Source organism: Rhinoraja longicauda, chromosome 14 (genome assembly GCF_053455715.1).
Source record: "Rhinoraja longicauda isolate Sanriku21f chromosome 14, sRhiLon1.1, whole genome shotgun sequence".
Taxonomy (NCBI): Eukaryota; Metazoa; Chordata; class Chondrichthyes; order Rajiformes; family Arhynchobatidae; genus Rhinoraja; species Rhinoraja longicauda.
In genome coordinates, this window is record NC_135966.1 from 6,221,022 (window position 1) to 6,247,259 (window position 26,238).

At 45.3% G+C, this 26,238-nt stretch overlaps 1 protein-coding gene across 1 annotated transcript in view; it reads left to right on the forward strand.

Moving 5' to 3' along the window:
• Positions 1 to 24,140, forward strand: part of LOC144599805 (phospholipid-transporting ATPase VB-like) — a 67,655-nt gene extending 43,515 nt beyond the window's left edge. The window contains exons 14-22 of the mRNA XM_078411046.1: positions 2,686 to 2,870; positions 6,776 to 7,082; positions 10,257 to 10,333; positions 12,455 to 12,580; positions 14,965 to 15,165; positions 17,380 to 17,460; positions 17,552 to 17,656; positions 21,177 to 21,364; positions 23,861 to 24,140. Coding sequence (XP_078267172.1) covers positions 2,686 to 2,870; positions 6,776 to 7,082; positions 10,257 to 10,333; positions 12,455 to 12,580; positions 14,965 to 15,165; positions 17,380 to 17,460; positions 17,552 to 17,656; positions 21,177 to 21,364; positions 23,861 to 24,140 — 1,550 coding nt within the window. The remainder of the gene's footprint in view (positions 1 to 2,685; positions 2,871 to 6,775; positions 7,083 to 10,256; positions 10,334 to 12,454; positions 12,581 to 14,964; positions 15,166 to 17,379; positions 17,461 to 17,551; positions 17,657 to 21,176; positions 21,365 to 23,860) is intronic.
• Positions 24,141 to 26,238: the final 2,098 nt, after the last annotated feature.

A 26,238-nucleotide genomic window follows, 5' to 3' on the forward strand; every position in this document is an offset into this window, starting at 1 on the left:
GGCATGGTGGCGCAGCGGTAGAGTTGCTGCCTTACAGCGAATGCAGCGCCGGAGACTCAGGTTCGATCCTGACCACGGGCGCCGTCTGTACGGAGTTTGTACGTTCTCCCCGTGACCTGCGTGGGTTTTCTCCGAGATCTTCGGTTTCCTCCCACACTCCAAAGACGTACAGGTATGTAGGTTAATTGGCTGGGCAAATGTTAAAAAAAATATATAAAAAATTGTCCCTAGTGGGTGTAGGATAGTGTTAGTGTGCGGGGATCGCTGGGCGGTGCGGACCCGGTGGGCCGAATGGCCTGTTTCTGCGCTGTATCTCTAAATCTAAATCAAATGGACTAATTCTGCTCCAATGTCTTATGGTGTAGGAAGGAACTGCAGATGCTGGTTTAAATCGAAGTAGATACAAAATGCTGGAGTAACTCATTGGGACCGGCAGCATCTCTGGGCAGGCAGCATCCTCAGTAGAAGGGTCTCGACCCGAAGCTTCACCCATTTCTTCTATCCAGAGATGCTGCCTGTCCCGTTGAGTTTCTCAGCATTTTGTGTGTATCATGGTGTGCATCTCTAATGTGTTAGTATCACCATCTTGGAAAACAGCAATCATGTTAGAGTTATTAAAGTGTACCAACGTGTCCAGGCTAATGCCTCGATGGGAACAGTTTCACCTGAAAATAATAGTTTGTGAAATCTGACCTGGGAAATAGTCGCTTCTGTCTGTGATTTGCCCATGAACTCAACAGCCTTGAAATTGAATCTATTAGAGCCTATTTTTCAAATCCTTCCCCAGCATCTCGACTGTAATCTCTGTGCCGTTCTGAGTGACTGTTGTATTATTATCAGTGATGCTTCTTCACGATGATCACTTCAACCACGTCCCACTTGTCCTCCCACATGGGGCCAAAACATCATTTGGCATTATTTGTAAAATACTAGGAGCATTTTCTCCAGTATTCTGGCCGCCAAAAGTGAATGAACCTCTCACTTATTTTATTGTTGTTTGTGAATCCTCATTGCACTGGTGGACTGCAGCTTGTTGTGTTTACAGGCCCATTATGCTGCTGCACCTGTGTATTTCATTGTTCCGCTGTCAGTACATATGACAATTAAACACTCGACTCAACGGTGACATATTTCAATGTTTCTGGAATTCTGCAGGGCTTGAATGTTGTTTTAGAATTGCAATTCCTTTATTTCAATTTTTTTGTTGTTATTCACATTATTCCCTTTATCATGTAACTGTACACTGTGATCGGTTGTAATCATGTATAGTCTTTCCACTGACTGGTTAGCACGCGACAAAAGCTTTTCACTGTACCTCGGTACACGTGACAATAAACTAAACTCAACTAAAAAAGAAGGGTCCCGACCCAAAACATCACCTATCGGTTCTCCGGAGATGCTGCCTGACCCACTGAGTTGCACTTTTGTAAATCAGCGTCGGCAGTTCCTTGTGTCTTCTTTGTATTTACTTGCCTTGCTAATTTTCAAGATTTTATTTGTGTTAAATTACACCTGAAATCTGCTTGCCAACACACTCCTGTCAAACTTTGTGGGGCAAAAAGTGTCAAAGCTTCCAATTCTCTTGATAGCACAACCAATTTATTTTCTTAAATATAATAAAAGGGAAATACAGGTGCTAGTTTGTACCAAAGATGGACACAAAGTGTTGGAGTAACTCAGCAGGTCAGGCAGCATCTGTGGAGACCCGATGCATTTTCTCCAGGGATGCTGAGTTACTCTAGCATTTTGAGTCTATTGATTTTTTTCCCCTTCTGTTTCAGTTCAAAGCATATGATCGGTCAAAGCTTGTAGTTTAGTTGTGTTTATTGTCATGTGAACCGAGGTACAGTGAAAAGCTTTTTGTTGGATGCTAACCAGTCAGCGGAGAGACAATACATGATTACAATTGAGCCGCCCACTGTGTACAGATACAGTGTAAAAGGAATAACGTTTAATGCAAGATAATGTTTGATTAAAGATTGTCCGAGAGTCCTTGATACTGTTACAGAGCAAAGTCTCCACAGACAATTCACTTCACAGCATGAGGCTTGTGGTGATGTAATATAATTTAGTTTAGTTTAGAGATACAGCACAGAAACAGGCCCATCGTGCCGCATGGACCAGCGATCCCTGCACATTAACACTATCCTACGGACACTAGGGACAATTTACACAAACGCCAAGCCAATTAACCTACAAACCTGTACATCTTTGGAGTGTGGGAGGAAACTGAAAATCTCGGAGAAAACCCAGGCGGTCACGGGGAGAACATACAAACTCCGTACAGACGGTACCCGTAGTCAGGATCGAACCCAGGTCTCTGCTGCTGCAAGTGTTGGAAGGCAGTAACTCTACCGCTGTGCCACCTGGGTAATGTGCTGAGTTCCAGTTCTTCCTTCTATTCTACGCAATGGAGACCCTTAGTTGCAAGAAAAGGAATGTAATACTGTTAATGTTAAAAATTAGCCATTAACTCCAAAGACGTACAGATTTGTAGGCTAATTGGCTTGGTAAAATTGTAAATCTGTCCCTTGTGTGTGTGTAGGATCGCAGGTCAGTGTGGATGCAGTGGGTCGAAGGGCCTGTTTCCATGCTGTATCTCGAAACCAAAGTAAATCTAATTATAGTTACAAGTGGAAGAAAACGTTTTAAAATAATTTGATTTATTTATTTTTGTAACAAAAGGTGCGACGGCGGTGGAAGACTGTCTCCAGGATGGCGTTCCAAGCACAATTGCAGCCTTTCGGGAAGCTGGCATATTGACCTGGGTTCTAACGGGGGATAAACAAGAAACGGCCGTCTATATTGCATATGCGTGTAAGCTTCTGCATCCAAACGACGTGATCTTCACTCTAAATAGTGAACACCCGGTGAGTGACAATAGACAATAGGTGCAGGAGGACGACATTCGGCCCTTCGAGTGCAGGAATAATCGCATTATCGCAACATTGGCACCCTGGGAATTGAAGACAAACGTAGGGAGATCATACATTGTAGGGCTGCAGCAGTAGAGTTGCAGCTTTACGGTGGCAGAGATCCAGGTTCGATCCTGACTACGGGTGCTGTCTGTGTGGAGTTTGTACGTTCTCCCCGTGACTGCTTGGTTTTTCTCTGGGATTTCCGGTTTCCTCTCAAACTCCGAAGACGTACAGGTTTGTAGGTTAATTGGCTTAGTGTAATTCTGTAAATTGTCCCTGGTGGGTGTAGGATAGTGCTAGTGTGCGGGGATCGCCGGTCGGTGTGGACCCGGTGGGCCTGTTTCCGCACTGTATCTCTGAACTAAAGTAAAATTGATTGAACAAGGCATCATGTTCAACACAGACCTAGTGGGCTGAGGTGTCTGTTCCTGTGCTCCACTGTTCTATATTCTATGTACTGAATGGTAATTAAATTGGATAAATGGCGCGGAAAACATGTGAAAGTGTGGAGACTCTTTCACCTCTCGATGAAGCAAGGTTGTTTCAGGTTTTTAACTTGGTGGCTTCAATGCATTGCAGGCAGCAAGGTTAATGCAGTCACACTCTTTGAATTGTCACGTTGAGGCATAATTCAGACCTAATATACTGCTGGGAACGTGAGTGTGGGATGTGAGGGGGCGAGCAGTCAAATGTCATCTTCATTACCAGTGAAACCCACAAACCCTTTCCCTTTTTCTCAGGCAAATGTTCTTTCCAATTCCACCTGTCATGAAAAAAAAATATGTGTGCTCTTACATAATTTAGGAATGTATATCAAATGACAACATTCCCAATCTTGGGCTCCATTAAAATCTTTCTCCTTAAAATAAACATGCAGTGGCAGATTACCCGCCATGTGTAATTGGCAACCAGTCGATCTATTAAAAACAAATGCAATTCTAACCTAACAATTGTTGACATTTGCAAACGAGTGTTTGGCATTTTGTAACCTTTCCTTTCTGCGCTCTATCGCAGATTAATTTGTGGCTCGCAGTTTTTTGGTAAATGTCAAACCAGAGGCGGAACATACTTTGCTGCTCAAATTTTAAATGTTCCTCACAGCCTCTACATTTGCTTGTAGGAGTTGAATTGAATGTGGTAATGGATTTTTGTGGCAATTTGATGAGGACGCTTTTAATCTAAAGCATGGAAACACAGTAAAATGTAGATGTTTGGAGATACAGCGCGGAAACAGGCCCTTTGGCCCACCGAGACCGCGCCCACCAGCGATTCCTGCACACTTACACTATCCTAACACTAGGGACAACTTACATTTATACCAAAGCCAATTAACCTACAAACCTATACGTCCACGTCTTTGGAGTGTGGGAGGAAACCGAAGATCTCGGAGAAAACCCCCACGCAGGTCACGGGGGGAACGTACAAACTCCGTACAGACAGCACCTGTAAGATGCTGGAATCTTGAGCAGAACACAAAATGCTGGAGGAACTCTGTGTCAGGCAGCATCTGTGAAGGGAATAGACAGATGACATTTTGGATCGGGACTCTTCAGTATAGCTGGCATGTGTAATCGGCATTTTATTGATCGATTGAATTAATTGAGAGACGTAGTGTGGATACAGGCCCTTCGACTTACCGGGCCCACGCTGACCATCAATTATCATCACGCTGACCATCAATTATCATCACGCTGACCATCAATTATCATCACGCTGACCATCAACGAGTTCTAAGTTATCCCACCATCTACTCCTGACACATTATAGGCAATTTCCACAGGCCAATTCACCCACATGTTCTTTTTAAAGAAATTTGCATTGGAATTTTATTCACATTTGCCAATTTTCATTTTTAATTGTGCTGTTTTAAACTACTGAGATTAATGGAGCAAGTTTGCCATTTATCAAAAAAGCATTTTTGTACAAATGTCAGTAAATATGATAACATTAGGGCGGCAGGGTTGCGCAGCGGTAGAGTTGCTGCCTCACAGCGCCAGAGACCCGGGTTCGATACTGACTACGGGTGCTGTCTGTACGGAGTTTGTACGTTCTCCTTGTGACCACATGGGTTTCTCCAGGTTCTCCGGTTTTCTCCCACATTCCAAAGATGTGTAGGTTTGTAGGTTAATTGGTAACATTTTAAATTGTCCCTGGTGTGTAGGATAGTGCTAATGTACAGGGTGATCGCTGGTCAGAGCAGACTCGGTGGGCCGTGGGGCCTGTTTCTGCACTGTGTTATCTTTTGTCATATGAAGTCTGTGTCAGCTCCTTGTACAGCAATCCTACCAGTCCCACTCTCCCACCATTTCTCCACAGACATAAAAATCCTCATGTACCTGTCCGAATGTCTTTTAAATGTTATGATAGTCCCTGCCACACCAACCTCCCCTGGAAGCTAGTTCCATACACCCACCACCCTTTGCATTATTTTTAAAAATGCCCCTCGGGCTCCCATTAAAACCTTTCCCCCCTCACCTTAAATATGGGTCCTCTGGTTCTTGATTGTAGAAGCCAGCATTTACCCTATGAAATCCCCTTATGATTTTATCCACCTTTATAAGATCACCCCTCATCCTCTTGTGCTCCAAGGAATAAGAGTCCTAGCCTGCTCAACTCTCTATAGCTCAGGCCCTCGAGTCCTGGCAACATCCTCATTTTATTCACAAAATGCTGGAGTAACTCAGCAGGTCAGGCAGCATCTCAGGAGAGAAGGAATGGGTGACGTTTCGGGTCGAGACCCTTCTTCAGACTGATGTCAGGTGGGCGGGACAAAGGAAGGATATAGGTGGAGACAGGAAGATAGAGGGAGATCTGGGAAGGAGGGGAAGGGAGGGACAGAGGAACTATCTAAAGTTGGAGAAGTCGATGTTCATACCACTGGGCTGCAAACTGCCCGGGCGAAATATGAGGTGCTGTTCCTCCAATTTCCGGTGGGCCTCACTATGGCACTGGAGGAGGCCCATGACAGAAAGGTCAGACTGGGAATGGGAGGGGGAGTTGAAGTGCTCGGCCACCGGGAGATCAGTTTGGTTAATGCGGACCGAGCGCAGGTGTTCAGCGAAGCGATCGCCGAGCCTGCGCTTGGTTTCGCCGATGTAAATAAGTTGGCATCTAGAGCAGCCGATGCAATAGATGAGGTTGGAGGAGGTGCAGGTGAACCTTTGTCTCACCTGGAAAGACTGTTTGGGTCCTTGGATAGAGTTGAGAGGGGAGGTAAAGGGACAGGTGTTGCATCTCGTGCGGTTGCAGGGGAAAGTGCCCGGGGTTGGGGTGGTTTGGGTAGGAAGGGACGAGTGGACCAGGGAGTTACGGAGGGAACGGTCTCTGCGGAACGCAGAGAGGGGAGGGGATGGGGTCCCGTTGTAGGTGAAGGAAATGTTGGCGGATGATGTGTTGGATCCGCTGGCTGGTGGGGTGGAAGGTGAGAACGAGGGGGATTCTGTCCTTGTTGCGAGTGGGAGGAGGGGGAGCAAGAGTGGAACTGCGGGATGTAGAAGAGATCCTAGTGAGAGCCTCATCTATAATGGAGGAGGGGAAGCCCCGTTTTCTGAAGAACGAGGACATCTCGGAAGCCCTAGTGTGAAACACCTCATCCCGGCATTGGGAGGAATTGGGAGTAGGGGATAGACTATTTGCAGGGGACCGGGTGGGAAGAAGTGTAGTCCAGATAGCTGTGCGAGTCAGTGGGTTTATACTAAATGTAGAAACATTTACTGTCCAAACATCCTCCTTTGCCTTAGACAGTATTAATTACAGGAACAGCGGGCCATTGAAAAGATCTCGGGCAATAGCTCATGAAAAATAAATGTTCTATTTTCTAGTTGGTAATTATTTCTTAAACTGTTGTTATTTAACAGGACACATGTGAAGCGTTGCTAGATTGCATCTTGGATGATGTGGGAAAGTATAATGGAATAGATTGCACTACATCCAAACTGACTGCCAGTTTTGCACCCACGTCTTCAAGGCCGTTGAAGCCCAGTTTTGGTTTGATCATTGATGGAAAGACCTTGAGTGTGATCTTCCAGGGGAACCTGCAGAAGAAGTTTCTGGAGGTGGCAAAACGTTGTCAATCTGTGGTGTGTTGTCGTTCTACTCCACGGCAGAAAAGCATGGTGGTGGAGTTAGTCCGAGATCGTCTGGAGGCCATGACCTTGGCAATAGGTACAAACCTTTTCTCCATCATTCTTCAAATACGTGGATAAATATTTCTCACTGCTATTATTTGAGATGTACTGCCTTAAGGTCAAAAGGAATAGGAGTAGAATTAGGCCATTTGGCCCATCAAGTCTACTCTGCCATTTAAAATCATGGCTGATCTATCTCTCCCTTCTGCCTTCTCCCCATAACCACTGACACCTGTACTAAACAAGAAAACTGAATCATTGAGTTGTACAGCACCGAGACAGGCCCTCTCAGCCCATCTTACCACACAACATAGAACATAGAAAAGTACAGCACAGGAACAGGCCCTTTGGCCCATCTGACCATGGAACATGAAACAGTGCAGAAATGGACCCTTCAGCCCACAGTGCCCACTATGATGCCAAGCAAATCCACTCATCTGCCTGCATGTGATCCATACTCTGCACATCCATATGACCATCTAAGAGCCTCTGAAACACCACTAAGGTGTTGGCTTCCACCACCACCACCCTCACCAGTTGCATGTTCCAGCCACACACTGCTCTGAGTCCCACACACTGCTCTGAGTCCCACACACTGCTCTGAGTCCCGTACATCTTCTTTAAACTATGCCGACTTTAATGCCTCTTTTTGCCTATCTTATTTGCCTTCAATGAGCTGGTATCCTTCTGTGCCAATCCTTTCTGAGCAACTGTCCAAATGCCTTTTAAATGGTGTAATAAATGTGCTCCTGTCCCCTTCAATTGATAGCTTGTTCCAAACTGAATTGGAAGATTGGGTAAGGGAACAGGCCTTTCGGCCCTCAGCATCCACACCGACCGTCGGTCACCCGTGCTCAATGGTTCTGTGTTATCCCACTCCCGACACACTCGGGGCAATTTACAGAGACCAATTAACCTACAAACCCGCACGTTGCTGGGATGTGGGAGGAAACCGGAGAGCCTGGAAGAAACCCACACAGCCACAAAAAGAACGTGCAAACTCCACACAGACCGCACCCGAGGTCAGGATTGAACCTGGGCCTCTGGCGCTGTGAGGAGAGCAGCTCTACCCGCAGGGGGCGCTGTCCAATTAATCCAGACAGTTACCATGTTGCCAAGATAATTATTGGAAAAAAACTGCCCCTGAAATCCCCTTTTAATCTCTCACCTTCAGCCTGTGCGCTCTAGTTTAAGATACCCTATCCTAGCCTTTCTATGCATTACAAGCATTATATAAAAGCAAAAGAAAAATCACAGCTGCAGATATCAGGAATAAAAGCAGAGTTTTCCAGAAACACTCAGTGGGTCAGGCAGCATCTGTGATGATACAAGCAGAATCAACATATTTGGGTTGGTAATCTTTCATTAATTCTGATGGAAAGTAATCGAGCTGAAATGCTAACTCTGGTTCTCTTTTCCCAGGTTTGTTTATTTGTTTAGTTTAGAGATACAGCGAGGAAACGGGTCCTTCAGCCCACCGGGTCCGCGCCGACCAGCGATCCCCGCACACTAACACTATCCTACACACACTAGGGACAATTTACATTTACACCAAGCCAATTAACCTACAAACCTGCACGTTTTTGGAGCGCGAGAGGAAACCAAAGATCACGGGGAGAACTTACAAACTTCTTCAGACAGCACCCATAGTCGGGATCGAACCCGGGTCTCTGGCGCTGTAAACGCTGTAAGGCAGCAACTCTACCGCTGCGCCACCGTGCCTCTACAACACGGTGTTGCCTAAACTGCAGAACATGTGCAACGTTCATATCATATATCATATCATATCATATCATATATATACAGCGCGGAAACAGGCCTTTTCGGCCCACCAAGTCCGCGCCGCCCAGCGATCCCCGCACATTAACACTATCCTACACACACTAGGGACAATTTTTTACATTTACCCAGTTAAATTAACCTACATACCTACATACGTTCTCTGTTTTCATCTCAAACTTATTCTTGGGTAGAGTATTTGAGGTAGATAAAGTTGCTTAAGCGTACGATTGAGTTAGAAGACAGGAGGTTTTGGTCTTTTTCAGAGTCCCCTACATTTAATACAAGTTGTCTCCTTGCGAAATCTGCACACATTCTCTACAAATATTAAAAACGCAACTGGATTGGTTTCCAACTGTGAGGAATATAAAATGATATGAAAGATGCACAAAATGGTGGTGATATTTCTGGAGCACCATGATGCCCAAGAACTTGCTTTGATGTCTTCAGGGGTTGGAGCTGAGTTTAGAGTTACAGTGAGACAGCGTGGAAGCAGGCCCTTTGGCCCATCAGGTCCACGCCAACCATCGAACACCCATTCTCACTACTTCTGTGTTATCCCATTTTCGCATCCTTCACATTTTGGGGCAATTTATAGAAGCCAGTTAATCTACAAACCTGCAGGTCTTTGGGATGTGGGAAGAAACCGGAGCACCCAGAGGAGACCTAGGCAGTCACAGGGAGAGTTTACAAACTCCGTACAGGCAGCACCCGTAGTCAGGATGGAACCTGGATCTCTGGCGCTGTGAGGCAGCATTTTTATCCCTGCACCACTTGCCCAGGTTTTCTACTCTCCCTAGACTGGGGCTTTGAGCGGATTTTTTAAAATGATCTCAAGCCACTCTGTGGGTGAGAGATGTTGGAACTATGGTGCTTAATCCAATGAGACTCATCGGATTGCTTTCATAGGTTTGCTGGTCCCTTGGCATCATGTTCGGCACAAACGTTGTGGGCTGAAGGGCCCGTTCCTGTGTCTAGTTCAGTTTATTGTCACGTGTACCGAGGTACAGTGAAAAGCTTTTGTTGCGTGCTAACCAGTCAGCGGAAAGATGATACATGATTACAATCGAGCCGTCCACAGTGTCGAGACATGTAATAAAGGGGTATAATGTTTAGTGCAAGATAACGCCCTGTAAAATCCGATTAAAGATAGTCTGAGGGTCTCCGATGAAGTAGATGGTAGCTCAGGACTACTCTCCGGTTGCTGATAGATTAGCTCAGTTGCCTGATGACAGCTGTGAGGAAGCTGTCTCTGGATCTGCTACACTGTTCTATGTTTTATTTCTTATCTCAGTTCTTTCACACTTCTGCCATTTGTCAAACAGACTTCGCTTATATTCCAATAAGACGCGATGCAATAGCCCGCTAAAGATCAATTGGTGACTGACTATCCATGGAAAGAAGTGTTAAAACGTTTTACTTTATATCCTAGGTGATGGGTCCAATGATGTCAGCATGATCCAAGCTGCGAATGTGGGCATTGGTATTACAGGACAAGAAGGGATGCAGGTACTTGACATTTAACAGTAAGATAATGAATCATGCTGGCAATATAGTTGGTTTAGAGCATTCTTTCTCCACTGGCATTATATGGTACAAAATATGTGTATATTCATGTTCAGCTTTCATTGAATAATTCTTGGAATACTGTGCATAGTATCGAGAAAGTTGAATTCTGATCACTGGATTATGCAAAGAATATTTCCAAAAATGATGCTAGAAATGTGTGTTTATGACCATCAGGAACAGAGGATCAGGCAGGATAAACTTCAGTTTAACAAAATGGGTTGAGTCTTGACCTAATATGTGTCCTTTAAAGTTAAAAGAAGATCTGGTTGCAAAATTCTATCATGTAGACCAACGTTTATGTGTCCTAAGCAAAAGACAGCTTTTGCAAAACAATACAATACAATACAATACAATACAATACAATATATCTTTATTGTCATTGTACCCAGGGGTACAACGAGATTGGGAATGTGCCTCGCATACGATGCAATAATTTAATTAGTTTAGACAACAGCAACCCAACGAAACAATTGTAATAGTTTTAGGCAGGATAAAGTGCAAGTTGATCTATGCATTGTGACCATCCGGCTCAGCAGGACCGGTTCATAGCAGCTATGGCCCTGGGGATGAAGCTGTTCCTGATTGCTGAGCGGTTAGTTTTGAGATACAGCAAGGAAACAGGAACTTTGACTCACCCAACCGTCGATCACGTGTACACTACTTCTATGTCAGACCACTTTCGCATCGTACACACTCGGGGCAATTTGCACAAGCCAATCAACCTGCAAACCTCCACATCTTTGGAATATGGGAGGAAACCGGAGCACCCGGGGAAAACCCACGCGGTCACAGGCAGAACGTACAAACTCTGCACAGACACCTGTAGTCAGGATTGACACCAGGTCTTTGGTGCTGTGAGGCACCAGCTTACCTCTGTGCCACTGTGCCAGCCTGATTATGTACTTTTGGCCCCAATAGCTGAGTTTGCAGGATTGCTTTTATATCCTCCAAGCAAATAACGTGTTAATGAATTGAAAACTCAATGTTCATGCCCTTGGCTTGTAAGCTACGCAAGCGGACTATGAGGTGTTGTTTTTCAACTTTGCATGTGTCCTCACTATGGCAATGGAGAAGGCCAAGGATAGAAAGATTGGTATGGGAATGGGAAGGGGAGTTGATGTGGCTAGCAACTAGAAGCTCCAGTTGGCCCTGGTGGGAAGAGCATAAGTGTTCATTGAAGCGGGCAATTTGGCTAAGGTGGGACTGTTAGTGATGCAGTGGCAGAATTGCTGCCCAATAACGCTAATGACTTGGGTTCGATCCCGACTGCGGATGCTGTATGGTTGGAGTCTGTACGTTCTCCCCGTGACCGCGTGGGTTTTCTCTGGGTGCTCAGGTTTCCTCCCACACTCCAAGGACGTGCAGGTTTGAAGGTTAATTGGTTTCTGCAACTTATCTATAATGTGTAGGATATTGCTGGTGTACGGGGTGATTGTTGGTTGGCATGGAGTTGATGGGCCGAAGGGCCTGCTTCCACGCTGTATCTCTAAACTAAGTCTACGTTTGGTTCCACCAGTGTAGAGGAGGCCATATCGAGAGCACGGGGAATTTGGCGAATTCTGAGTTCTACCAGAGGTGGTACAAACAGTGGAATGGATTTGCACAAAAGTACAGTTGGCGTATATTTTTGATGTCCATGGAAGGAATGTCATGAGTTCATAAGCGATAGGAGCAGAATTAGGCTATTTTGGCCCATCAAGTCTATTCCGCCATTCAATCATGGCCGATCTATCTCTCCCTCCTAACCCCATTCTCCTGCCTTCTCCCCATAACTTCTGACGCCCGTACTAATCAAGAATCTAAAAATATTCATTGATTTGGCCTCCACAGCCTTCTGTGGCAAAGAATTCCACAGATTCACCACCCTCTGACAAAATAAATTCCTCCTCATCTGCTTCCTACAGGAATAGAGAGGCATTCTAAAGTAAGGGAGGGGTCTTGTCGGTGGAACATGGAACAGTAGCAACTAGACTGGTGGGACAGTGTTGTTCTGCGTTGTATGATCTATGCAGTGTTTAATAAATGTCTAGTTTTCACTTCTATAATATTCTGTGTTTCTAGGCTGTGATGGCCAGTGATTTTGCGATCTCTCACTTTAAATACCTCAAAAAGCTGTTGTTGGTTCATGGCCATTGGTGCCACATCCGCCTGGCTAATATGATCATTTACTACTTCTACAAGAATGTGGTAAGTGGACAAATTTGACTTTTAGCTAGACATTTGCAGGTTTATCATAATCATTCCTAAATCACATAGACTCTCTCCTTATATTGTTAAACTCTATAGGTTATTGAGCTGGATTTTTGGGGTTTCTTGTTCCATTTGGGCTCTCGTAGTAGGGTCAAAGTCTTTTGAAAATGCAATTGTAAGCCAAGTTCTATTTTCGGTTATGAATAAACTCCAAAGGGGAGTTTGGACCATTGCAACGTTTATGAAACAAATGGGTACATGGATAGGACAGGTTTGGAGGAATATGGGCCAAAGGCAGGCAGGTGTGGACTAGTGGAGATGGGACATGTTGGTCGATGTGGGCAAGTTGGGCTGAAGGGCTTGTTTCCACGATGTATGACTATGAGTCTGTGACTACCAAAAGGTGGACCATGATGCAAGGCAGATGGCAAGTGGAATTAGACACTTGATCTTTAGAACATCGAACAGTGCAACAGAGGATCAGGCCATGGGCCCACCATGTCTGTACCTTTCTCTCAGTGCTGCTGAGTTCCTCCAGCAGTTTGTTTTTGCTCAAGATTCCCGTATCTGCTTGGGTGCATGGACAGGAAAGGTTTAGCGGGATATGGGCCAAACATGGGCAGGTGGGACCAGCATAGATGGGGCATCTTGATTGGCAAGAACAATCAGGGCGGCACAGTAGGGCTGGGGTAGAGCTGCTGCCTCACAGCACCAGAGGCCCTGGTTCCATCATGACTACGGGTGCTGTCTGTACGGAGTTTGCACGTTCTCCCTGTGACCACATGGGTGTTCTCTGGGAGCTCCGGTTTCCTCCCACACTCCAAAGACGTCTAGCTTTGTAGGTTAACTGCCGTCTGTGAATTGCCCCTAGTGTGTAGGATGGGAAAGTGGGATAACATAGAACTAGGGTACAGGTTTGTCGGTTAATTGGCTTTCGTAAGTTGTAAAATTGTCCCTAATGTGTAGGAAATGTACAGGGTGATTTCTGGTCGGCGTGAACTCGGTGGGCTGAAGGGCCTGTTTCTGTGCTGTATATCTGTAGTAAAGACTAATGTAAAGATGTTGGGCCGAGGGGCCTGTTTCCATGCCATCTGACTCTGTCTGCTGCCTTTGCTGTCTCTTGCTGAAAGGACTAGCTTGGGCCATTTGCTGTCAGCGAACACTGGTCAATGGTGTGGGGAGTGCCAGAGGCAAGGTCTAACAGAGAACAGCCATGAGCTCAGACAGCCCATTGTTAAGCAGCTGTAACCTTGCTGTTGGCCACTGGGGGGCATCCGTTGTTTAGTTTATTTGGTGCAGGTGAGGGGGTTTTGAGGCAGGTGAGGGGGAACATGTGTTGTGTTCTCCAGAGTTGCGGCCTGATCCACGGTGTTATTCAGGCTTTGTGAATTATTTGGTGAAGCAGCATCTGCCATTACGTATTCCTCAATATTTTGATCAAGATCCTGAACGGTCTGATCATCGTGATTCAGTCTGAACAAGGGACCTGGCCCAAAACGTCGCTTTTAGTTTAGTTTCAGTTTCAGCGTAGTTTATTGTCACGTGTGCCGAGGTACAGTGAAAAGATTTTGTTGCGTACGGTCCAGTCAGCAGAAAGACAACACATGATTTCAATCGAGCCATTTACAGTGTATAGGTAGGTGATAAGGGAATAACGTTTAGTGCAAGGTGAAGCCAGTAAAGTCCAATCAAGGATAGTCCGAGGGTCACCAACAAGGTAGATAGTAGTTCAGCACTGCTCTCTGGTTGTGGTAGGGTGGTTCAGGTGCCTGATAACAGCTGGGAAGAAACTGTCCCGGAATCTGGAGGTGTTTATTCCATTCTTGGTTATTCCATTCACAGATGCTGCCTGACCTGCTAAGTTCTTCCAACTCTTGTGTTTTGCTTTTGATCAAGCTTACTATCTTGCTTTAGCTTAGTTTATTATCACGTACACTGAAAAGTTTTTGTTGCATGCTAAGACTATACATGATTACACACATGATAAAGGAAATAACGTTTAGCGCAAGATAAAGTCCGATTAAAGTTGGTCTGATGGTCTCCAATGAGGTACAGTTGCTCACCAAGGACGATTGTTTGCCAAAAGAAAGGACACAAAGTACTGGAGTAACTCAGCGGGTCAGGCAACATCTCTAGAGAACATTGGCAGGGAACTTTTCAGGTCAGACTGGCTGAAGTGTGTCCCGACCTGAAACATCACCTGTCCATGTTCTCCAGAGATGCTGCTTGACTGGCTGAGTTACTCCAGCACTTTGTATCTTTTTTTGTGCAAACCAGCATCTGCGGTTCCTTGTTTCCAGGATGGTTTGTAAATGTGGTAGTCCTGCTGAGCATGATGTGATGTCGTTATTCTGAACCATTTTATCATTTCTTCTTCATAGGCCTACGTGAATCTACTCTTCTGGTACCAATTCTATTGCGGGTTTAGTGGATCCTCGATGATTGACTATTGGCTGATGATTTTCTTCAACCTCCTCTTCACCTCCCTTCCTCCATTAGCATGTGGGATACTGGATAAGGACGTGTCTGCAGAGATGCTGTTAGAGTTTCCTGAACTGTACAGAAGCTGTCAGCGATCGGGGGTGAATAACTACTTGCAACGTTATCTTGTATATAGTCGCGTGAACACGCCTGTGGATCTGGTATTTTTTTGCTTTTCATCTGAGGCGGCTTACGGTGGCACAGCGGTGGAGTTGCCGCCTTAAAGCGCCAGAGACCCGGGTTTGACCCTGACCACAGGTGCTGTCTGTACGGAGTTTGTATGTTCTCCCCATTACCTGCGTGGGTTTTCTCTGAGATCTTCAGTTTCCTCCCACACTCCAAAGATGTACAGGTTTGTAGGTTAATTGGCTTTGGTAAAGATTGCAAATTGTCCACAGTGTGTAGGATAGTGCTAGTGTATGGGGGATTGCTGGTTGGTACGGACTCGGTTGGCCGAAGGGCCTGTTTCCGTGCTGTATCTCTAAGTTTGCAATACTTAGTAGTACAGGTCCTGTTTCTCTTGGCAGAAAAGGCTCCTTAAAAAGAACTTTAATTAACAGAGAAATATTGGCCAGGATACAACATGGGAACTGGAAGTCTATATCTCAGTTTAATGTCATTATTGTCAGCTCTTTGTGTACTGCCTAGGTGAGGTATACTGTATGATTTTACTGTGTTGTTTGCAAAAACACAATGTCACTGTCCCTAGGTACATGTGAAATTAAAGTATCATTGAATCATTGAGTTGAAAATATTATACTGTAGACGAAGTGTAAGAAAATAACTGCAGGTGCTGGTACAAATCGAAGGTATTTATTTCACAAAATCTCAGGAGACTCAGGGACCCGCCCACCTGACATCAGTCTGAAGAAGGGTCTCGACCCGAAACGTCACTCATTCCTTCTCTCCTGAGATGCTGCCTGACCTGCTGAGTTACTCCAGCATTTTGTGAAATAAATACTGTAGATGAATATTATCAGACCAAACACAACTATGAGCGGGAGCATGAATAGAGAAAGATACCAGGGTGCAGAAAATAATTTTTCAGAAATGATATTGTTCGAAGAAGGGTCCTGACCCAAAATGCCACATATCCATGTATTCGAGGGATGCTGCCTGACCTGCTGAGTTACTCCAGCATTTTGTGTCTTCCCTTGTTAAACAAGGATATGCAGTTCCTTGTTTCTATATTTTGTGCTGCCTCTCCTCTCTTCCAGCTTTCTTCCCCCCCCCTCTCCCCTCCCCCCCTCTCCCCTCCCCCCTCTCCCCCCCCCCCCCCCCCCGACAATCTGCCCAACACAAAATGTCCATATCCATGTTCCCCAGAGATGGCACGTTGTGTCTTTTTTGTCAACTAGCATTTGCAGTTCCTTGAATCCATATTATCTATGTCCTTGGCTAATGAGGTATGTAAAGATACGGTGGGTTGGGTATGAATGGATAAAAGTGAGAAAAGACTGTTCGATGAACTTTTTGTAACTTTGTCAGTGCCAGAAATGTGGCGACTGTCTGAGTACTTCCTGTGTACTCCCTATACACTGGGATCAGCCAATCATCCCTGTCCCGCCTGCAATTGGTCCAAATCGCCGCAGCGAGACTCCTGACTGGTAACCGTAAAAGGGACCACATCACTCCGATTCTGGCCTCTCTCCACTGGCTCCCTGTACGGTACAGAATCAACTTCAAGCTCCTCCTATTCACATACAAAGCCCTACACGGGCTTGCCCCTCCCCCCTATATCAAAAATCTCTAACCCACCACTCTATCTCCAGGTCCCTCAGATCGGCCGACTTGGGGCTACTCACTATCCCGCGGTCTAGGCTTAAGCTCAGGGGTGACCGCGCTTTTGCGGTTGCAGCTCCTAGACTGTGGAACAGCATCCCTCTCCCCATCAGAACTGCCCCCTCCATCAACTCCTTTAAGTCCAGGCTCAAAACCTATTTCTATTCCCTTGCGTTTGAGGCTCTCTGAGGGGGCGCTGTGAATTGTTTATGTATGTGCTGTTGTGTTTGTGTGCCATTGTATGTTCGTTTCTTAGTACCTGAACTGATGTACAGCACTTTGGTCAACGTGGGTTGTTTTTAAATGTGCTATACAAATAAAATTAACTTGACTTGACTTGACTTAGATGAGGTCTGCTGTATGATTTTACCGGGCTGAATGCAAAAACACAATTTCACCGTACCTAGTACATGTGACAATAAAGTATCATTGAATCATTGAACTGAAAATGTCAGCATCAGACAAGATAAATGCTTTGGTCTTTAATTGACACCAAACAGAAACCAACCAGAATTTCTTCATGTCTGTTGCAGGCTTACAATCACTGGGGTTTCTGGATCACGATGTTGGATGCTTTTTATCAAAGTCTTGTCTGCTTTTTCGTTCCATACTTTGTAAGTATTGATGGCATTCCTATTCAGAGTTATCCTTGAACAGTTTCATGCTTCACCTTTACTCCAAACCACTTTTATCTTATTTTTCAAGACCTATCAAGGCTCGGATATTGATATCTTCACATTTGGAACACCAATGAACACACTGTCCCTCTTCACAATCCTGGCACATCTTGCTATCGAAACCAAAACCTGGGTAAGTCCAAACCTTAGAAAAACATCCTATTGAATCGAAGCATGGGCGGCACGGTGGCGCAGCGGTAGAGTTGCTGCCTTACAGCGAATGCAGCGCCGGAGACTCAGGTTCGATCCTGACTACGGGCGCCGTCTGTACGGAGTTTGTACGTTCTCCCTGTGACCTGCGTGGGTTTTCTCCGAGATCTTCGGTTTCCTCCCACACTCCAAAGACGTGCAGGTTTGTAGGTTAATTGGCTGGGCCAATGTTTTAAAAAATTGTCCCTAGTGGGAGTAGGATAGTGTTAGTGTGCGGGGATCGCTGGGCGGCACGGACCTGGTGGGCCGAAGGGCCTGTTTCTGCGCTGTATCTCTAAATCTAAAATCTAAAACGATAGCACGTAACGTTGAATTTTTATCTGAAATCCTACTGTATCACATCACCTCAGACCCTTCTTCAAGCTGATAGTAAGGGGGGAGGGGAAAGAAAACTGGAAGAGAGGAGAGGCAGGACAAAATGTAGAAACAAGCAACTGCAGATGCTGGTTTACCAAGTAGAGGATGCTTATTGCTCGAGTTAGATAGGAAAGTGTACACAAGTAAGCAAGCTGAATGTTTCCACTGGTGGGAGAGTCTAGGACTAGAGGTCATAGCCTCAGAATTAAAGGACGTTCTTTTAGGAAGGAGATGAGGAGCAATGTCTTTAGTCACAGGGTGGTGAATCTGTGGAATTCTTTGCCACAGAAGGTTGCGGAGACCAAGTCAGTGGATATTTTTAAGGCAGAGATAGATAGATTCTTGATTAGTACGGGTGTCAGAGGGTATGGGGAGAAGGCAAGAGAATGGGGTGAGGAGGGAGAGATAGATCAGCCATGATTGAATGGCGGAGTAGAATTGATGGGCCGAATGGCCTAATTCTACTATTCCTTATGACATGGATGGAGGGAATATTAGACGTGAGAATAGGGCGAACCTGTTGTGTACTTTGTAGGCAAAAACAAGGAATTTCACTGTACCTAGATACAGTGACAATAAAATATCAACATCACATTGACTAGTCTGTTCCATGGTCATGATAATGTGAGCGTTTAGCAGTAATTTTCCATCTGTTGGTATTACTATCTTTAATGAGGCAAAGCAATACTCTCTGCCCTATTAGCTCAGATAAATGAAAGCGAATGCCAAATTACTTTGACTGTAGTTAACCCTAAACAGATTTCAGCTTTACAAAATTAAGATGAATGACCAAGATCATGTTAGTACTTTAAATAAAAGAAAGTGCAGGATGTAGGATTTGTGCATTATTGTCTTGGTGCTAATATCTTAAATAGGTGGTTCACGGTAGATTGCTGCCGTACAGCGCCTGAGACCCGGGTTCAATCCCGACTACGGGTGTTGCCTGTACGGAGTTTGTACAGAGGGTGACCTGCGTGGGTTTTCTCCGAGACCTTCTGTTTCCTCCCATCCTCCAAAGATGTACAGGTTTGTAGGGTGTTTGGCTTGGCATAAAAGTAAATTGTCCCTCGTGTGCAGGATAGTATTGGAGTGCAGAAATTGCTGGTCGGTGCGGTCTTGGTGTGCCGAAGGGCCTGTTTCCGTGCTGCATCTCTAAACTAAACTAAACTAAATAGTTACTAAAAGAAAGCAAAAAAAGGTACATGCAGTTTTGAAAGTCAGCTTTTGTCATGTTGTAGGGATCTCAGCTGCAAGTTCTACACACAGTGACTGCCTGGTAAAATGAATGTGACAATGATCATACAATATGTTTTGTATCAAGAGCTGATCGATTGAGCAATATTGGCCAGACTCTGATTGCAGATCGTTTTCGTATTAGAAAATGGTGCGTGCCTCAAGAAGGATAATATATTTTACAAAGTGTTCAAAATATGTTTGTTTAGTTCAGCTTACAAATACAGCATGGAAACAGGCTTTTGACCATTCTGTCCATGCCGACCATCACACCAGTTCTACGGTTATCCCACTTTCTCATCCACTCCCTGCACACTCAGGATAATTTACAGACGCACAAACCCACACGTCTTTGGGATGTGGGATGAAACCGGAGCACCCGGAGGAAACCCAGGCGGTCACGGGGAGAACGTGCAAACTCCACACAGCCAGCACCCGAGGTCACCCTTACTAATCAAGAATCCATCAATCGGCGCCTTAAAATTATCTATTGATGGTCTCCACAGTGTCTGTGGCAATGAATCCCAAAGATTCACCATCCTCTGACTAAATTCCTCCTCATCACCTTCCAAAAGGTTTGTCCTCTTATTCTAAGGCTGTGCCCTCTGGTCCTGGATTCTCACCTGCCCAATACCTTCACTACACAACCTATGTGTTGCCTCTCATCCCCAACTGATCCTGTCCCCATTCTTCATCAGCCAAAACCCTTCACTAGACAACCTATCCATTACACAGGGCTGCACGGTGACGCAGCGGTAGAGTTGCTGCCTTACAGCGCCCGAGACCCGGCTTCGATCCTGACTACAGGTGCTGTCTGCACGAAATTTGTATATTCTCCCCGTGACCTGCATGGGTTTTCTCCGGATACTCCAATTTCCATCCACACTCCAAAGACATGTAGGTTTTGTAGGTTGATTGGCTTCTGTAAATTGTAAGTTGTCCCTGGTTTTACAGGATAGTGCAGGTCAGCACAGACACGGTGGGCCGAAGGGCCTGTTTCCATGCTGTAGTTCTAGAGTGTAGAGTCTAGATATAGAATCCGAGCACCTTACATCTGCAGCTTGCTGTAGTTTGGATGCAGGAACTCCATTATTTCTTCCCCAAGGTCGATACCATTGAGAGACTGCCCATTTGGCAATGATCCAGCAGAGGTTGAGCTTTGTACTTGTAAAGCAGCAAATTCTTCCATGTTGGGATTTATAATCCATACCACCTTTGATATCCGTACCAGGAAAGCATAATTGAATCCAGACTTCTTGCAAGGATATGGAAATTGAAAGTGATCCATATTGCTTTCGTGAGAGTCCAGGGGCCATATCAACAGGTCACATTTCTTTGCGTGTAATTACTTTCTAAGGCCCCACTTTACCAACTCAACAAAGGTTTGAAAATTCTGGTGCTTTGCAAAAAGGGTAGTCAGCTTGTGAAATAAATGTCAGGGTGTCAGGGGTTTATGGGGAGAAGGCAGGAGAATGGGGTTGAGAGGGAAAGATAGATCAGCCATGATTGGATTTGACTTGCTGGGCCGAATGGCCTAATTCTGCTCCTATTACTTATGAACTAATCTCGGTCCATTTTCCTCTCCGAAGATGGACACAAAATGCTGGAGTAATTCAGCGGGTCTGGCATCATCTCTGGAGAAAAGGAATAGGTGACGTTTCAGGTCGTGACCCTTCTTCAATCTTGACCCGAAACGTCACCAATTTATTTTCTCCATAGATGCTGCCTGACCCGCTGCGTTACTCCAGCATGTTGAGTCTCTCTTCAGAGTAAACTAGCATCTGCAGTTCCTTCCTGTCCATTTTCCACACCATTAGATGTGAAGAAATGAATGCTTTAATCCCTTTTGACAGACCTGGCTGCATTGGGTTTCCATGATCGGAAGTATTGCACTCTACTTTCTGATTACACTGGTTTATAGTGCCGTCTGTGTGACCTGCAACAGTCCGTCAGATCCATATTGGATCATACAACGTCAGATGACTGACCCGCTCTTCCACCTGGTCTGTCTCATCACACCAATCCTAGCCCTTTTACCCAGGTAAGCAACTATTTCCAATCAAGAGCAACTGAGAGATGCTGGAGTGGTGTTGGTTTGGGATGGGATGGGGGTGGATTGGAAACGTAGTGGAAGTTCCAAATTGGAACAGGGGGAGATGGAGTGTTGCTGGTGGCAAGGGATCTACAGTCAGGGAGATGGGAACGTGCAGGAACTGGTACTGTGTAGTGCGGTGTGTGGCTTAGTCATAAGGTCATAAGTGATAGGAGCAGAATTAGGCCATTCGGCTCATCAAGTCTGCTCTGCCATTCAATCATGGCTGATGTCTCTCTCCCTACTAACCCCATTCTCCTGCCTTCTCCCCGTCACCCCTGACACCCTTACTAATCTATCTATCTCTGCCTTAGAAATATTTGTGCTGCATCCTTTGAAGCTTCTCACTGTACCTCGGTACACGTGATAATAAACGAAACTGATAAAATAAACTGACTTGACCTCTACAGCCTTCTGTGGCAAAGAATTCCACAGACTCACCAACCTCTGACTAAACGAAGGTATTTATTCACAAAATGCTGGAGTAACTCAGCAGGTCAGGCAACATCTCAGGAGAGAAGGAATGGGTGACGTTTCGGGTCAAGACCCTTCTTCAGACTGATGTCAGGGGGGCTGGGACAAAGGGAGGATATAGGTGGAGACAGGAAGATAGAGGGAGAACTGGGAAGGGGGAGGGGGAAGAGAGGGACAGAGGAGCTATCTAAAGTTGAAGAACCTCTGACTAAAGTGTTGTGTACCGAGGTGCAGTGAAAACTTTTTTGTTGCGGGATATCCAGTCAGCGAAAACACTGTACAGGATTTCAATCAAGCCGTCCACAGTGTACAGATACAGGATAAAGGGAATAACATTAGGGAATAAATGCTAGTTTACAAAAAAAGACGCAGATTGCTGGAGTTATTTGGTGGGTCAGGCAGCATTGGAGAAAATGAAGAGTAAAGGAGTGAAATGTAAAGCTGGAGGTGGGGTGGGTGGGGGCGGGGGGGGATATGGATGGAAGGGGAAAGGGGGATCAATGAGAATTGGGTGACTCTGGGGTGAGAGATAAGCCTGAAGAGGAGGGGAAGGGCAGAGTGTCTGGGCAGTGGGAGATCTTTGTGCACTTTGGAGGGGGTCACAGCAAAGAGTGGGAGGGGGTGTAGAGAAAGGTTTTACTTAAAATTGGCAAATTCACTTTTCATGAGAATTCAATTCAAAACATTGGGTTAACTTTAGTCTGGAGATGCAGCATGGAGACGGCCCCTTCAGCCCACCGAGTCAACACTGACCGTCGATCACCAGTTCATGCCAGATCTGCGTTGTCCCACTTTCTCACCCACTCCCTACACACAAGGGGCAGATTACAGAGGGGTGATTAACCTGCAAACCCGCACGTCTTTGGGATGTGGGAAGAAACAGGAGCGCCCGAAGGAAACCCACGGGGTCACGGAGAGAATGTGCAAATTCCACACAGGCAGGGCTTGAGGTCAGGATCGAACCTCGGCCTCTGATGCTGTGAGATGGCAGCTCTACCAGCTGTGCCACTCTGCCACCCATTATAAGCTGCCCAAGTGGCGCAGTGGGTAAAGTTGCTGCCTTACAGCGCCAGAGACCCAGGTTTGATCCTGACCTGTGCTGTCTGGACGGAGTTTTTTTTAAATTTATTTTACAATAGGTGCAGGAGTAGGCCATTCGGCCCTTTGAGCCAGCACCGCCATTCAATGTGATCATGGCTGATCATTCTCAATCAGTACCCCGTTCCTGTCTTCTCCCCATACCCCCTGACTCCGCTATCCTTAAGAGCTCTATCTAGCTCTCTCTTGAATGCATTCAGAGAATTGGCCTCCACTGCCTTCTGAGGCAGAGAATTCTACAGATTCGCAACTCTCTGACTGAAAAAGTTTTTTCTCATCTCAGTTCTAAATGGCCTACCCCTTATTCTTAAACTGTGGCCCCTTGTTCTGGACTCCTCCAACATTGGGAACATGTTTCCTGCCTCTAACGTGTCCAACCCCTTAATAATCTTATACGTTTCGATAAGATCTCCTCTCATCCTTCGAAATTTCAGTGTATACAAGCCTAGTCGCTCCAGTCTTTCAACATATGACAGTCCCGCCATTCCGGGAATTAACCTAGTAAACCTACGCTGCACGCCCTCAATAGCAAGAGTTTGTACGTTCTCCCCGTGAACTGTGGGGGTTTCCTCCAGGATCTCTGATTTCCGCCCACATTCCAAAGACGTGCACGTTTGTTGGCTTGGTAAAATTGTAAAATGTCCCAAGTCTGTGTAGGATAGTGTTGGTATGCGAGGATTGCTGGTCGGGCGGACTTGGTGGGCCGAAGGGCCTGTTTCCACGCTGTATCTCTAAACTAAACTAAACAAAAACTAAAAGTGGAATTTGATCCATTTGAAGTATTTAGGCTGAACACCCCTCTTTTTGGTGGCTTTTGTTTTAACCTGTTGCGTGGATGAAGAGGAGTTTTCACGTTTGTCTTTACATCGCCAGGTACCTCATTCGTAGTCTGCAAGGCACCTTATTCTCATCTCCGCTTCTCAAAGCTCGGCAACTGGACAATTTAGACAAAGAGCACCGGGTTCAGGCCGTAAGGGTTTGGAAAGGCCTCGACATCTCAGGGAATGATACGCCAAATTTAACAGAGTCTACTGATCGATCAAGAGAGGAGAATGCCAATAATCCTTCTGCTGTCACAAGTAATCCTGGTTCTCAGTTTGTGTCTTCCCCAGTGGGAATAGCAGAAATTCGAAATTCAGTCAACCGTGTCTGAAATTTAACAGTCGTCGGCTCACAATTGACCTCGAAATAAAACCCATTGAGGACGGTGGTGAATCAATTCAATTAGAATCCACTTCAGAATTCAACGGGGTTGTGCCTCGTTTGTGTTGAACGCTGATTCTTTTTTCCTTTGAAGACCGTTCTTGCCCAAAAGCCTCGAAGGCAGACCTTTGTGGAAGATAAAGTTGATGAGTTGGACAAAAAGCTGCCAAAGCTTTGGAAGATCTGGGAATCCATTAGCTACCTCTGTTGGGCAAAACTTGAACAAAGAGTTTAATTGTGGAAAGTTGAGCAAGAACATAACGAATCTCGTGAGACTCCTGTTACTGAGAGGAAGATAATTATTTGAAGGAGTGTTCAGCCTCTCAATACAGGGACTTCACCGCTGTCTCTATCCTCTCGTGTAAGTGAGGCGACATGAGATTAAATACCAAGCAACCTTTTTATACATTGAACTGTTACCATTTTGGACCTTTGTGATAGCCCTTTGTTTTTAAAAACATATTTGTATGAACTGAAGATGGACACAAAAAAGCTGGAGTAACTCAGCGGGACAGGCAGCATCTCTGGAGAGAAGGAATGGGTGACGTTTCGGGTCAAGACCCTTCTTCAAATTATCTTCGGTTTGAACCAGCATCTGCAGTTCCTTTCTACATATTTGTATGAACTTCTGAGCAAGGAAATAACTTTTTTTTGACCACACACAAAGGATAGTGCAGGATCTAAACTTCATAGTTCTTGACAACCAGAATCATCCAGTTGCTTACAGTTTTAAATGGATATGTTTATTGAGAGTCTAATGTTTACAATTTTTTAATGAATGAGCTGTTGAACAAGGTTGATTTATATCCTTGAGATATATATATATATATATATGAAACAGTTTATTCCCCAAAATGATATTTAATCCATTGCTACGTGTTCAGATTAACTGCTGATTGGCGTATTAGTAAATTACACAGGCTCCTCTTCCGGCTGTAAATAGTTATTGATGATATTACTTGGAATCAGCTGTGGCCAGTGTGGGTAGACACAAAATGCTGGAGTAACTCAGCGGGAAAGGCAGCATCTCTCGAGAGAAGGAATGGTGACATTTCGGATCGAGACTCTTCTTCAGATTAAGGAGGTCTTCAGACTGGAGTCAGGGGGGAGGGAGATACATAGATCTATGTCAGAGATACATGGATCAGTCTGAAGAAGGGTCTCGACCCAAAACGTCATCCATTCCTTCTCTCCAGAGACGCTGCCTTTCCCGCTGAGTTACTCCAGCATTTTGTGCCTCTCTTCGGTCTAAACCAGCATCTGCAGTTCCTTCGTACACATGACCAGTGGGGCCTGGTCCATTGTTGGTATCCACCACAAGGTATTACTTTTACTGTGTATAACTTCCAAAATTAAAAAGCACAATTATTTCCAATTCAGACTTGAGTTGAATTCAAGAATTAAAAATGCACATTCAGTGAGTGAATGGAGATAAGTGTGGTTACGAATAACAAACTCATAGAGTGTGGGAACAGGCCCTTCGGTCAAAGGGAAAGCAATCAAGTCATCCACAGTGCACGGATAAAGGGTAAAAGGTACAACATTTAGTGCGATGATATGACATTGATGTCTAATAAAATCTGATTAAAGTTTGAAGGTTTCCAATGAGGCAGATGGGAGGTCAGGACTGCTCTCTGGTTCGTCAGTGGACCATTTAGTTGCGTCATTTTGTCCAGTTCGGAAGAAACTGTTCCTTCAGATGGGATGAAGTTCAATAGATGAATGAGAGCAGAAAACGGAAATGCAGGTCAGGCAGCACATGCGGAGAGAGTAACATTTCTGGATGTAGATCTCTTGTCCGAGTCGGCCAATTCTGACATAAAGCGGGAAATCTGATTCTCTGTTGAATTATAATTTCAATGCTGAGGTGTGTATTGCACCCAGCTGGGAGATGAGTTGCTGTTCCTGACGCTCATGTTGTGGCTCATTGTATCAGTAGAAGAGACCAACGTCTAAGTTGTCGGTGGAAGTCAGAAGGAGAATTGACTGCAAGCTCAGGGTAATAAGGTTTGCATGGTGCTACTGTGAACTAGTGGTCTTTTTTTCAG